We start from the raw sequence: 14,763 nt of genomic DNA on the forward strand, positions 1-14,763 counted from the left end.
GTATGTAGTGGTCACCACATACGTAAGTATACATTTTTTTAATAAGACCCCAGTTCTTACATAGTCACGGGCAAGTTGGTCCTCTAAAAAGCAATCATTACTATCAAAATGAAATTATTTTTCGAATTTTACCGCGACTTTTTAAATTGTATGCCTTCATGGTCACATGTAGTCCGTAAAGTCAAAGTTACAATAACAACCTACATTTTATAATATTATCGTTTTTTCTTTAACTTTTGATGTCAGTCCGATTTACGAAGAATGAACTCACAGTGTTTTGAAGTCTGGCAGCCAGTCTTTTGGGTCACGATTTAAGTAAATGTGGAATAGGATCCCAGGTTTACGCAAGCTACCAAAGGTCTTTCCTGTTGATATTCGGGTGTTTTTAAATTTCAATAGCCTCGCGATTTATCCTAGGCAGGAATCAGTATTCTTTGGTAAGAATTAATGGATTGTATAGACGCAGATAAAGATAAAGATAAATCTTTACATCCAACCATACCTATCAGAAGAATTAGAGGCACTCAAAACCATTAAGAAAAGGAATAGGGATCCGCTCACCATATGCAATGCCGTGATCGCAAGCAGTACGTTTGCTTTTCAATTTTTTTTTTACAGTTTTATTAAGAGACCAGAATATATTTCGCCTTCTGGTAAGCAAAAGGCCCTTAAATAGTTTCAACACCTTAGATTAAATCTGCCTGGCACTCTAATTCAGTTTTTTGGAAGGTTATTTTAATGCAAATATGGGAAAAACTTGGGACAGTAAATACCACAATCTTGAAACACAAAGTGAACGAATGTACGCATAATATGTTAAAAGTCAAAATATTTGTAATTTAAAATGGTAATGACTAATTAAACAGTCTGCCCATCATACGTAGGTGTGACGCATGAGGTACAAACGAATGTGGACACAGCTTGTGTAGTAGGGTTCTTGCACCCGCCAACATTGTAGACTATAATGTTTTTTTTTTATTATATTACGTTTCAAAGCGGCGATATTCTAGTTGGTTGGGGAACGGACTGCCGAGACGATTGTCCGCAGGTTCAAATCCCAAGGGCATACACCTCTGACTTTTCTAAAAAATTATGTGTGTATTCTTTGTGAATTATCGCTTGCTTTAACGGTGAAGGAAAACATCGTGAGGAAACCTGCATACCTGAGAAATTCTCTATTAGGAATTTTCGAGGGTGTGTGAAGCCTACCAACCCGCACTAGGCCAGCGTGGTGGACTAAGGCCTAATCCCTCTCAGTAGTAGAGGCGGCCCGTGCTCAGCAGTGGGACAGTATATATACAGGCCTGATATTATTATTACGTTTTCACGATGTTTGAAAATAAACACCGGTTTACAGAACAGTCTCACTTATAACCTGTTTCAGCGTTAAGAGGTGGTTAAGAATAGGGATTGCAATCCCGCAGCTCCTTCAATCTCGCGGGATCGACATGCCGGACCGATCGATCCCGCGGGATGCCGCATTATTGTTATTATGTTTTAAAACCGAATTAAATTAAACTCTAGGTTTTCTTTAAAAACCAACTTTTATTCAAAAAGTCTTACATTATGCACCAAGAGTTGACTATAGACCTTTCTTTTGTATGGACTTGGCATTTGTTATTTTAGTTTATGTTCTTTTAATTAGTTGTACCTCAATAATTCTTATGTTATGGGGGAGAAATGTTATGTATATTATAATTGGCAGGTTTAGACCTATCACAATAAAGACGTTAGTGCGTTTTTAACTGTCAACGAGTTTGTATGAAATAATTACATGTCTAACAAGTGGCATTGTGACTATTTACGAATTTTTATTACGTTCTAAGACACTGTTAAGATAATATTGTTAATCTAGTGGCGGAAACTCACCGTTAAACAAACCAAATCATACAAACATTATAAATGCGAAAGTTTGTAATGATGTATGTTCCTCTTTCACTAAAAAACTATTCAACGGATTTTGATAAAACTTTACAGTAATATTCGTTATATATCAGAATAACACATTGACTACAATTTGTAATGATTTTGTGTAATTTGGTCATAATATAATGATTCATATCAAGTAAGTCGAAAAAAATGGTATCTTGGTGTACGCTACCTAAACCGTTGGATTTAAACAAAGATGATGTACCGTAGGATTGTTTATCTTAAATAGCTCTAAACAAAAGTCCGCGACAGCATATATCTACCTTTTATGTGGAAGCCACTATGACAAAAATAGTGAGCCATAAATATAATTAAATCAGATACTTTTTAGTGGGACTTTTATCCCGGAAAATTCTTCACGCGAGTGAAGCCGCCTGCAAAAGCTAGTGAATCTATATGTTCGAAGCAAGTTAATTATACAAGGCACAGGCTGATGCTACAGAAAATATTTTAATAAATTTAATTATAAGATAAATATTACAACGGATCTTTTGCACCTGCTACAAAGTACAAAGCAGCACAAAAAGTGGATATTATTTGCCTATACGGAGGATCTTCATTACCTACAATGAAGTTTGTACAAAGGCGACAGATGTCGACATATTTTTCGATTCCCTTAATAGCTTCATAAACAAATGTAGAAGTTTTTTTAATGGCAAATTATAATATTTATATCGTATTCCTCTGTTGTCTGCTAGTTAAGCTAAGTATGTAATTTTCTTAAGCAGTATGAGGAGTCTTTATTAAGGCAACAGAAGCCAAAACAACAGTTTTTACATTTGTCTTTATATTTGTACATGCATCACGCAAAAACTGCTGCATAGATTTGAATGCAGTTTTCACCAATGTATTTCTAGAGGGTTAACTTAAAATATAGTCTCCTACTTCATTCTGGGAACATACAAAATAAGACCTTTATCGTTGAAATACGTTTTAACGAGGCGGAGCCGCGTGAAATACCTATAATAACAATAATATCAGCCCTGTATTATATACTTGCCCACTGCTGAGCACGGGCCTCCTCTACTACTGAGAGGGATTAGGCCTCAGTCCACCACGCTGGCCTAGTGCGGATTGGTAGACTTCACACAACTTCGAAATTCCTATAGAGGACTTCTCAGATGTGCAGGTTTCCTCACGATGTTTTCCTTCACCCTTAAAGCGAACGATAAATTCACAAAGAATACACACATGATTTTTTAGAAAAGTCAGTGAAATACCTAGTACTGCTTAAAACGAAATGTATGGAATGGAAAATATTAATAGGTAAATTGCAGCGTCGCATCGGCGCATTGAGTCAGATGGGTATATGTCACGTGTCGTTGACAATCGAATAGTTGTGGCAGCTGTTTAACAGTTTTAGTTAGTAAATATAATATAAGTACTACTCATTTGCATTCTACATTTTTTTTGCTTTGAATGTCGAGACGAGTTTGCCGTTCGCCTGATGGTAAACGATACGGCCGCCCATAAGCAATAGAAACATCATCCAACACCTTAAATTACAAAGTATTGTTTGGTATTCTACTGCGCTCGCTACTCTGAGACATGAGATGTTAAGTCTTATTATGTCTAGTAGTGACTAAACACTTGCTGCTTAGCAGTGTTATTACGGGGTAATTTTGACATAGCGTTACTATATGAAACCACATATTCGCCTTCAATCACGCGGGCGGAGTTGCGAGCAGAAGCCATTAAAAAGAGAGAGCAAATTTAATTTGACCTATTAGAATTAAAAAGCTAAATAATCATTGTTAACAGTATTTTTATTGTGTTTACCAGTTTTAGCCTTGCTTATGTTAAGAGACGGCCGTTACGTTAAGACGTCGCGCAAACTTCGAATTTAGCTAAAGCCGCTCATGTTCATGGTATATTTTACGTATAGAGTGTATATTTTCTAGGAAAAAAAAATTACAGCGTCTGCGCAGTGCGTTCTTTGGTCACGTTTTTAACAAAAATAAACCGTAAAATAATATAACATTATATATATTAACGAGTTATTAATTTATTATACATGAGAACACACGTAATCGACATTGCTATTGGTGCTGAGGTCTCGGGTTCGATCCCCAGGTCGGGCAATGATATTTTGTTTTTACACTTTGTATTTATATTTTTATTCTAGTCCGGAGTCTCGACATTGTCTCCAATATTTTTTATTAATTTATTAATTTCAAATACAGACTTAGGAGGCATACAGTATATATATTTGCTAATGGCACACAAACTAAGCTACGCTTGTATCTTGGGCTGCCATAATAAAAGTAACCATATAAGTTATCAGCGCCTTAATGTGGAGATAGACTTTCCCACATCATATGACGGAATAAACATGGCGGAAAGTGGATGCATCGGTAGCGCTTGTTCAATCCTTCGGGGATTAAAGGCATGAGTGTGTGTACATATGTATATAAAAATGAATCCCTATTTTCCTTGGTCACGCTATCACGCGTGAACGGCTGGACCGATTTCACTATTTTTTTTTTTGTTGTGTTTGTTATTGTCAGAGAAGGTTCTTATGAAAGAAAAAAATCAAACATTGTGCAGTAAATTAGAAAATTTAAGAAAACTTAACGAAAATATTAATTTTATATAACTGTCAATTGTTTGAAATAACTGTCAGCGATTGACAGAATGCGCAAATTCATAGTTAAGACGGGACAACGTCTGTCGGGTCAGCTAGTGTTTAAATACATATAAAATATTTTTTGGAGTCTGTGCCTAATTTGAATTGGATATTGTAAAAGGAACGGACTGCCGATGCCGACGGATGTTCGCAGGTTCAAAACCCAAGGACACGCACCACTGACTTTTCTAACATTACGTGTGTATTATTTATGAATTATCGCTTGCTTTAACGGTGAAGGAAAACATCGTAAAGAAACTAGCATGCTATAGAAGTTTACAGTAAGAATTTCGAGGGTGTGTGAAGTCTACCAACCCGCACTAGGCCAGCGTGGTGGACTAAGGCCTAATCCCTCTCAGTAGTAGAGGAGGCCCGTGCAGCAGTGAGATAGTATATAACATACGTCAACAAAACGTATATTATTTATTTATGTACAACGTTTTTGTACATAAATATTTCATAGCCTATAAATACTTAGCTTGGCTAGCGATTTACATTAAGCATTAACTTCAATTAGTCTCTCGCAAATAGATGAAAATAAAAAAAAACATTATCGAACATAGAATTTCCTTCTTTTTAAAGTCGGTTAAAAATAGACGACGCACTTGTGTTGCAAGAGTAGGTAAGTTAATTATACTTTTATAAACGAAAATGTGTTTTCCAAAAAATTATATGGAAATTTCACACTCTTGAATAAATAATGTATTCTTCATCCGATGATATGTCGATGACAGTTTTGTCTGTATGTTTTTCGTGTTTACTATGTTAAGTTTATTCATAAGAATTTAAATAACCTTATATTTTTATGCACAACATCACGTATTTATACTCGAAGGTTAGCAGAGACGCAACCAGAGCACCCACTTTTCGCCTAGTGTGTATCTCCTATGATGTGATAGGGGGTGAGTCTATTATCATATCGGGCACAAATTGCAGAGTCCGGGCTGATACTGATCAGAATAAACCCAAATATCACTTTGCCCGACCCAGGGCCCGAACCCAGGATATCAAAGCGCTGCCGTTCCGCGCATGTAGTACAACACCACAAAGGCAGTCAAATCTGTCTTATATTTTTGTACGGGCACTTCAAAGCGACTCCTGCATATGATGGTAAATGGAGTAGGTCAAGATAGTGTCTGACGAGAGATGATAACTCCACACCAGTTGCTACAATTATGTAGACCAGCGTGGAGAACTAAGGCCTAAACCCTCTCAGTAGTAGAGGTCTATGCCCAGCAGAGAGACAATATAATACAAAGCTGACGTTATTAGAATCGTGAAAAATATGAATAATGACCGCTGCCCCTAGGGATAATTGTATAATTGAGAGATAGTATACTCAGCAGATAGCAATCAATTCTATGTCTGGGCGTCACTTCACTTACCACAAGGTACGATTAAGGTTGCCAACCATACTGTAATACGTAGTATTGGATTATATTTTGGTTTTGCATATTATATACTGTTGAAGAAATATATTGAACGCAAAATACTATATTTTTGATACCTAATTTTCACAAAGCCTTCATTTTGAAATGTATATAGACGCACCTTTACATTAACTTTTGACTTATGTAATAGAGTGTATCGAAATGCTGATTATGCGAAATGAAATATTTATATAGAAATAAATAGGTATAACATATTGTATTGTATATTTTTTTAAATAATAACCTTTATTTCAGTGTGATATATTTTTTGTAGGTTATTTTGGAAGATTTTATCTATGAAGTGTTGGCAACCCCAGGTGTAGTAATTAGTTTACATGCTAATACATAACAAAAGAAAATCACGACATAATATAACTATGCACGCCTACGTGATTAATAAAGATTTTTATTTTAGTTTCATTGTTTTTACAATGATGCTCCGCTAATAAACTTGTAAACACTATACAATAAACATAGATTTTTTTGAACGGATTCTGAAAGAAATATTTCGGATTTCAAGTTATTAATATTGACATAATCATGTTCATCGTCATTTCAACCGGGAATCGTTCACTGCTGGACATAGGCCTCCCCCATTGAGCGCCACAGAGCCCGGTTTTGGGCGCCCTCATCCATCGGACTCCGGAGCCCCTCACCATGTCGTCGGTCCATCTCGTGGGGGGCCTGCCTACCATGCGTCTCCCGGTTCGTGGTTGCCACTCCAGAACTTTCATTATGTTCATAATTAATTATTTTAAATCATATGAGTAAAACCGAAGTTAATTAATTCATGAGCGACGAAAAAGTTATTACTGGTGGTTGGCGGATGCATATACACGGGGAGAGTGTAGTGACTAACTTCAAACCATACAGAACAATACTGAACTATAGATGTAGTTAATAGGTGTCCTGTTCCAACAGGCATAATTGTGTCGACTGCCGAGTAATCATAACTCGTTAGTCGATATTGTATTGGATCCCACTCCACTTACCATCAGGTGTAATAGTGTCAAATTGCGTTGCACCCATAAAAAAACTGGTACTTAGAATGTGTTCAACAAACTCGACACAACTCCACTTCGTTTTATTGTGATTGGTTGAGATAAACACGTCACTAACGCATTGGTCTTCCAATCACAAACAAAATTAAAGGACCTACGAGTCGTTTTGACATAAGGGAGCAGAATGACTTATGTTTAGAAGTTTCTATATCCCCTAAAGGATATAGATTTAAAGACCAATTTGCCATAGTGCAAAAGTCCGTGAAAATATCTGGATGTTTGTAAGACGCAGACCTCTGAACCTCGAGCATTATCTCGAAAAAACTCAGACGAAATTTTATTCAGGTCTTTCACGATCGTAGCCGCGGGTAACACTTAGCAAGTAATAACTTTTATCTTAACTTTGACGTCGCTTCTCATGTGTCTTTAGCAAACAATTGATTTGTTCCGAACACATTGATGTCAATTCGCGAAATAAATGACATTTAGTAAATTGCGTCCCTGTGTTTGGACGTGGGTAATGTCTTGGTAGCATAAACAAAATGGATTCGCCTTTTTTGAGACAAGTAAGTTTACTTTTTATAGAAAGTTTTTTTTTTTATTATCGGACCTCGTAGTCAACCGGGCGAGACCTTCGAAGGGGATACTGGAATCCCTCGACTTAGCGACTGGAAGGCCCTGGAGGTAAGTTAGGAGGGAATATCTGTGGAAGGAAAAAGAATCTTATTAGTATGGGCGGAGGCATCAATATATATACTACGTACTGGATTTGGCGGTCCGAACATTCACTGTGTTCAATTGAATTGAACTGTCATCCATTCAAACTTAGAATGGTCAATATTGACAGCTTGTGGTTGTGTACGGAGTGGCGCTCATGATATAAGAACTCGAGTCTAAGTGAACCTGGATGTTTATACAAATTTTAGTCAAATAAGGAAAATTATTTGTTGTTCAACTGAATAAATAGGTTATACCTGACAGTGACGTTTTGGTTGCCATTTTAGTTCGGTTTTGAACAAATAGTTTATATGAACGTTCGTGTCTATAGAATATACGTCAATGGCAGCACGAATATCTTTTTTGTCGTATGATATTATCAAACTACTACAGACAGACACTTAAACATAAACTCACTCCAGACGAATTTTTAGAGTAATTCATGCAGGTATCTCTGGGAATTGTGAAACAGAAATCAAGTTAATCGTGATTATGTTGAAGTTACAATTGAAATGGTAGATAGGATCTGATGATATTGTTTAAGACTATTGTTATTGATATTTGTTATAGAACTGCTGACGGCCAATTAATTGATGGTAACAGCCAAAGTTAATGTTACTTTTGTCTCAATAGCGATGTTTATGTTTATATTAATACTATGGACGTTCGTGTCTATAGAATTAACGTCAATGGGCGGAGGGAAGAAGAAGAAACGTTCGTGAATCCTGACAGACCTCAATGTAGTTACAGTCAAGAGATATACACACTTAACTGTGTGTCTAGGGTCGTGACAAATGTCCCCATGCATGGGCGTGCATTCTGTGTGGAGACAGAACCCACAAGAATTGCGTTGGTAGGTTATACAAAGATTCAGTGTATCAAATAGTAAATTTAAACAGTATTGTAAAGTATTAAATAGCTAATATAGATGTTTACTCACAAAAGATGGTGAACGAATTCAAAATTGCAAATCGGTTTTAAACTTTCGTGTCCGTATAAATCGCTTTTTCTTAAACAAAATAAAATTCAAAGAGTTGACTTTATTTTAGATAAGAAAAAAATAATATTTCCTTTGAGGTTATTACGTAGAAGCGTTTTGAAATTGTTGAGCTACTTTTGCTGGCTGTACCATTTTATTACTATTTTCTGGGAGCATAGATTAGAGTGACTTTTGTATTTGGTCGGCTTATACATTTATGTGACGCGTAGCATTTACTCAGAAGTTGTGAAACAGTGCTGGCATCTTCCAAATCTTAAGTCTTATACAATGCTATTACCGACAGAGAGAGGGGGCGAGTCCCCAACGCTATATACACCCTACGCAGGGCTTACCAACTAAAACTACGCGGTGGCCTTCCGCGCATTAGGGACGGCTGCGGGCTTCCTCCGACTAGTGTCTAAGTCATCATCAATGATAACCCTAGCAACTCCTAAAACAATACACACATCCAGCATTTATCTCCGAAGGGGTATGCAAATGCGCAACTAGGGCACCTACTTTTTGCCAAGTGTGTTTCATCCCATGATATGATAGGTGGCGAGCCTATCGCCATATCGGGCACAAATTCTTGACTCCAGTTTGCTACTTAGCACAAAAAGTTAAATATCAGACCTCAGAGCGCTGCCGTACCGCAGTACAACTACGCCACCAAGGCACACAACTACATCGTGTAGAAACTCCTAATTTCATTCGAAACTACCACCACAATAATAAATGTGTTTTTTTTCAGCTGTTTATCGCAAGCTCGCCGCAGTTGGCCGCGTTCTCCGTCGGCGGTGTTAGCGGATTCTCAAACGTAATACTAGAACAGCTGAGAGCGAACGATAGTTCGATACCAATCGATTTCGAGATCGCTACGTGGATTGGTAATTATTTTTTATACTAGCATGGGAAAGTGAACTTTCTCCATCTGATGGTATGCTGTGTGAAGTCCAGGGTATCGACTAACGAAAGATTATCTTTGAATGACGAGACGAGCTTGCCGTTCGCCTGATGGTAAGCGATACGATAGCCCATAAACAATAGAAACACCATTCAACACCTTGAATTACAAAGTATTGTTTGGTATTCCACTGCGCTCATCATCCTGAGACATGAGATGTTAAGTCTTATTATGTCCAGTAGTTAACACTGTCTACAATGTCCTTCAAACCGGAACACAACAGAGACTACAATATGCTTGCGGCAGAAATAGACATTGCGGTAGTACCTACCCAGGCTGGATCTCGAATATGACAGGCCAATAAATTGACCAGTTCATTCTAAAGGGCACAGTTACAAATTTGGTTTAACAAAATTATTCTATAGTCAATAGTTAATGTATAAACTAGATTCGAAAGAACCTTCAATCAGCTATCCCCTTAATTCGGTAAAATAAGAAGAATAAAATAATATATAATAATATGTTCTGTCCTGATTGAAAGAGATAAAAATAAATTCTTATTATTATGATAATATTTAAATGCCGTGTAATAAGTGAGTAACGGCTATTATGAAAATAATATGGAATAATTAAAATTTCGTGGACATGTGTTTTGTGATGTTTCTAAATATTTTTAGACGTAATAACTCTTCAAATATTGACATAATTGTGACAACTGTCGAGGGGTAATCATCTCTCGTCAGTAATATTCTATTTGACCCCACTTCACTTACCAGGTGCAGAGGGGTCACTTTATAAAAAAAATTACGAGATGTTTTTTATAAATTTCACAAAATTTTTTCATGTTAAAAAATTAACAAAAAATTGTTGTAACCTTATGTTATTAATTCCTCGATGTGGCGATAGGCACGCTGTCCATCACATCATGGAACCAAATATAGGCGACAAATTGGTTCTCTGACTTTACTTACGCCTTCGATGATAAACTCGTGACATTTTGTGTTGTTTTGTTTATACTCAACTAACGACCCGCCCCGGCTTCGCACGGATGCAATGCTGACTATTTAATGGATGTTATTATTATACATATAAACCTTCCTCTTGAATCACTCTATCTATTAAAAAAACTGCATCAAAATCCGTTGCGTAGTTTTAAAGATTTAAGCATATACAGATAGGGACAGAGAAAGTGACTTTCTTTTATACTATGTAGTGATTCCTAAATTTCAGTAGATTAAAACCTATTGATTATCTTTTCCAGGATCGACACACGGCTTAGCTGGCATACCGAGCATCGCAATGCCCACAATAATGCAGTGGAGAGGCAGAAAATTCTCTTACATCATCAGCTGCCTTCTTATAATCACTGGATGGCTCCTTACCTACCTCGCCCAGAACGTCATGATGATAATCATCGGCGAATGTTTCCACGGACTGGGAAATAATAGCATAGTCATCGTCAGCCTCTGCACTATTAGTGAGATGGTCGATCCAAGATATAGAGCCATCTCGTTATCATTTTACACCATCAATCAAACACTAGGTATTACCATCTGTGGCGTCATGGGCAGGTATCTTCATTGGAAAACCGTCAGTATTATCATGAGCATACCGATTACAGTCGCTCTCCTTATGAGTTGTGTATGGCCAGAATCTCCATCATGGCTCGCGTATAAAGGGAAGTACGCTAAATGTGAGAAAACATTCAAATGGCTTAGAGGTTTTGATGAAGACTCAAGGAAAGAGCTAAAAGAACTAATGAGTGCACAAAAAGAATATTCTATTTCTGAAGGGAAGGCCAAGTTTGTGTTAAAAGATTTGTGGTTTCAAATAACTAGTAAGGACTTCTACGTTCCCTGCTTTCATACATTTGTTGTCTTAAGTGCGTTTTACTTTAGCGGACTTTTAGTAGTGTTAGTTTATGGCGTGGATATAATTCAAACAGTTACTAATAGTGCATTGACAGCTCGTTATGGTATAATTTCGATCCACATTTTTTCATACATAGGAGCCTTAAGTACTGCACTACATTTGAAATTATTTAAGAACAAAACTGTATTTTTAGCAACCGGGGTTACTTCATCTTTATTAATGTTTGGAGCATCTGTTGTTATATTATTACAATCTGTTGGTATATTATCTAATAATTCAACGATATCTGTATATTTCCTTGTTGGTTTCATGTTCTTTTTAAGTGCAGGAGTAAGTTCATTATCCTTTGGTGTTCCGAATGAATTAATGCCAGTAAAACACAGGGGTCTTGGTGGGGCTGTGTATATTATAATGTGTTGTATTTTACACACGTCTATTTTGAAATTGTCTCCGTACTTAATACTGTATATAGGATTGTGGGGAACATTCATGATGTTCAGTTTAATAGAAATGAGTAGTATTATTTATATTTGGAGATATATACCTGAAACTAAAGGGAGGACGTTACAAGAAATCGAAGATTTTTATAATGATGGATATTTTGTTACCAGTATTGTTGATGATGTTGAATGTTTAAATAAAAATAAGAATAAATTATGAAATTTATATGTTTGTTATAAATGTGATGGGGACGAGCCTGTCATTAATCCAAAACTAACCCGAAGCGGGGATAGCCTAGTTGGGTGTGGAACGGACTACCGAGACAAATGTCCATAGGTTCAAACCATGAGCATACACCTCTGACTTTTCCTAAAATAATATGTGTATTCTTTGTAAATTAATGCTTGCTTTAGTGGGGAAGAAAAACATCGCGAGATAATCTGTATACTTCAGAAGTTCTCTATAAGAATTTTTAGGGTGTTTGAAGTCTAGCAATCCACATTAGCACCGCATGGTGGATTAAGTCCTAATCCCTCTCAGTAGTAGAAGAGACCCGTGCTCAGCAGTGGGACATTATATTATACAGAGCTGATATTATTATAACCCGAAGCTCTAATTTTTAGCAACTGAAAGAACAAATGTTTTCATTTTAATCGATTAACCCACCGATTTAGCAGCATGTCTTCGAATATCAATCTTCAATCTAATTCCGAGAATTAAACAATAAAAATAACTCATTTGTAAGCATGTCAAATAGAACTGTGATCTGATTGGTCCATTTTGAAAATATATCAAAAAAAGGTATTGGGATCGTTTATTGAAAGTGCGAGTAGTATTAGAGGAGGCCCGTGCCCAACAGTGGGACAGTATATAATACAGGGCTGATATTATTGAAAGTGACGGTTAGATGTCGAATCTAAAACCTCTCAGCTCATAGCCAACGACAACAGACCAATGGTGATGGAAAAGCAATTTAAACATGCAAAATCACTGACAGACGTTTAAATACAAGTAATAACAAACAAAGCGCGAATTTGTAATGAAGTAGGCAACTCGAGGCGTTCATTCGTGCTTCGAATACTCCAATACTGAGTTGTGCCAATTACGTTTCTTGTTTGCAATAACTTTGATTGATTGAGAATTCTACTGTAACAGTTCAGACATTCTAAATTTGAATTATCTGATAATAAAGTGATTGAGGTGAGAAATGAAGGTTCATTTAGAGTAATAGTTTTGTTAATCGTTATATCGCACCACTGACTTGCAAAAATTCAAATACTGATCTATATAATATCAGTTACTGCTGGGCATGGGCCTCCTCGACTACTGAGAGGGATTAAGCCTTAGTGCACCGTGCTGGCCTAGTGCGGGTTGGTAGACTTCATACACTCTCATATTTCTTATAGAGAATTTCTCAGGTATGCAGGTTACCTTACGATATTTTTTATTCATCGCTAAAGCAACCGATGATTTAGTCCGTTCCAAATCTAATAAGGCTTTCGCCGCTTCTTTAGAGAATAAATAAAAACTGACCCATTTCTGTCAAATACAAATTAAATTTAGTTGAAACTGTTTATTTATATAATAAACAGCTACTTGACATTATTATAATTCATGTGTTACTAGACAGCGTCTATGCGATGCCTTAATTCAGTACCAAGTAATGACATTGATTTTCCAAAAATATACAAAGATATTTAATGAGACCGACTCGCAAACAAGAGACTCACCAACACCTCAAGTAATTACAACTAATACTCCAAAATCTATCTTACATATAATTTAGCAGTCGGCTTCAACCTTAACTTTGATTAGCAATTCATGAATTTTATTATCAACTTGCTTCAAGTTAAATTGAGTTTTCGTGTCACCTTATTACTTGTCTCCGGGAATCTTAAGCCGGACTTCGTTTTTTTACAGCTCCTTTCCTTGGCGGTACAAATGTTTTTTTCAAAGCCGTCTCTTTGATTGCTTCGTTTTATTCGAGAAATGGAATCGGAAAGTGTTTTCTGTTTTTATTTGCGTTGTTATTTTATGGTATTAGTCAAAACGGTCAAGTGGCAGCTTTGGACAGGTCCTGAATTCGATTCCCAAGTTTTGGCAGTATTTTTTTTCACATCAGATAGGCAAATGGTCATAAAAATTTAACAAAAATCTACATGCTAGAAATACTTGTTGCGTCAACCTATATAAATAGTATAATAATAATCATCATCATCAGCCGCAGGATGTCCATTGATGAACATGGGCCTCCACCAAACATTTCCAGGTCGACCTATTAGAAGCGGCCCGCATCCAGCGACCTTCTGTGACTTCCATTAGGTTACCTGACCATCTCGTGGGTAGACAATAAAATAATATCAATAATATCAGTCCTGTATTATATACTGCCCACTGCTAAGCACCGGCTTCTTCTACTACTGAAAGGGTTTAGGTATTAGTGCACCACGCTGGCCTAGTGTGGGTTGGCAGATGTTACAATCCTTCGAAATTCTTATGAAGAATTCTCGGGTTTGTAGGTTTTCCATCACCGTTCCAATGAATGTAAATTTGATACACCATACACACGTAACATAATAACGAACAAAATCGAAAACTTTGGGTTTTGACCTATATTCAAGTTGAATAAAGGTGGAAGTTAATTATTTATTTATTTATTTGGGAAACAAACAGAACAAATTATGACTAAAAATAAATGTTTTCTAAATCCAACACAGTTTCCACTAATAGGTAATACATACATTATAATAAAAATATGTATTTAAGCACTCTTGTGGCTTGCATTATTGTTCTTACATTATTATTTTAGCTCTGCAGCCTTCGTGGCCACTCGGCCGAGACCGCCCTATGATTATGAAGACTGC

At 36.5% G+C, this 14,763-nt stretch overlaps 1 protein-coding gene across 2 annotated transcripts; it reads left to right on the forward strand.

Annotated features, from left to right (window-relative positions):
* Nucleotides 1-7,440: 7,440 nt before the first annotated feature.
* Nucleotides 7,441-12,124, forward strand: LOC115453354 (facilitated trehalose transporter Tret1). Of its 2 annotated transcripts, none has more exons than XM_030182054.2 (3): nt 7,441-7,552; nt 9,434-9,569; nt 10,848-12,124. In XM_030182054.2, exons 1-3 carry the CDS (start codon nt 7,529-7,531, stop codon nt 12,116-12,118), a joined length of 1,431 nt encoding a protein of 476 aa, XP_030037914.2. In that variant the 5' UTR covers nt 7,441-7,528; the 3' UTR covers nt 12,119-12,124. The 2 variants fall into 2 exon arrangements, with proteins under 2 accessions (XP_030037914.2, XP_037301290.1); XM_037445393.1 differs by lacking the exon at nt 7,441-7,552 and adding an exon at nt 8,347-8,556.
* The last annotated feature ends 2,639 nt before the right edge of the window (nt 12,125-14,763 follow it).

Source organism: Manduca sexta, chromosome 5 (genome assembly GCF_014839805.1).
Source record: "Manduca sexta isolate Smith_Timp_Sample1 chromosome 5, JHU_Msex_v1.0, whole genome shotgun sequence".
Taxonomy (NCBI): Eukaryota; Metazoa; Arthropoda; class Insecta; order Lepidoptera; family Sphingidae; genus Manduca; species Manduca sexta.

Excerpts from the sequence above, each read along its gene's own strand:
- LOC115453354 (XM_037445393.1), top strand. The coding sequence starts at position 8,362 with ATGGACGTTCGTGTCTATAGAATTAACGTCAATGGGCGGAGGGAAGAA. Across the intron at positions 8,557-9,433 it reads AACCCACAAGAATTGCGTTG|CTGTTTATCGCAAGCTCGCC; the intron begins GTAGGTTATACA and ends GTTTTTTTTCAG. Across the intron at positions 9,570-10,847 it reads CGAGATCGCTACGTGGATTG|GATCGACACACGGCTTAGCT; the intron begins GTAATTATTTTT and ends TATCTTTTCCAG.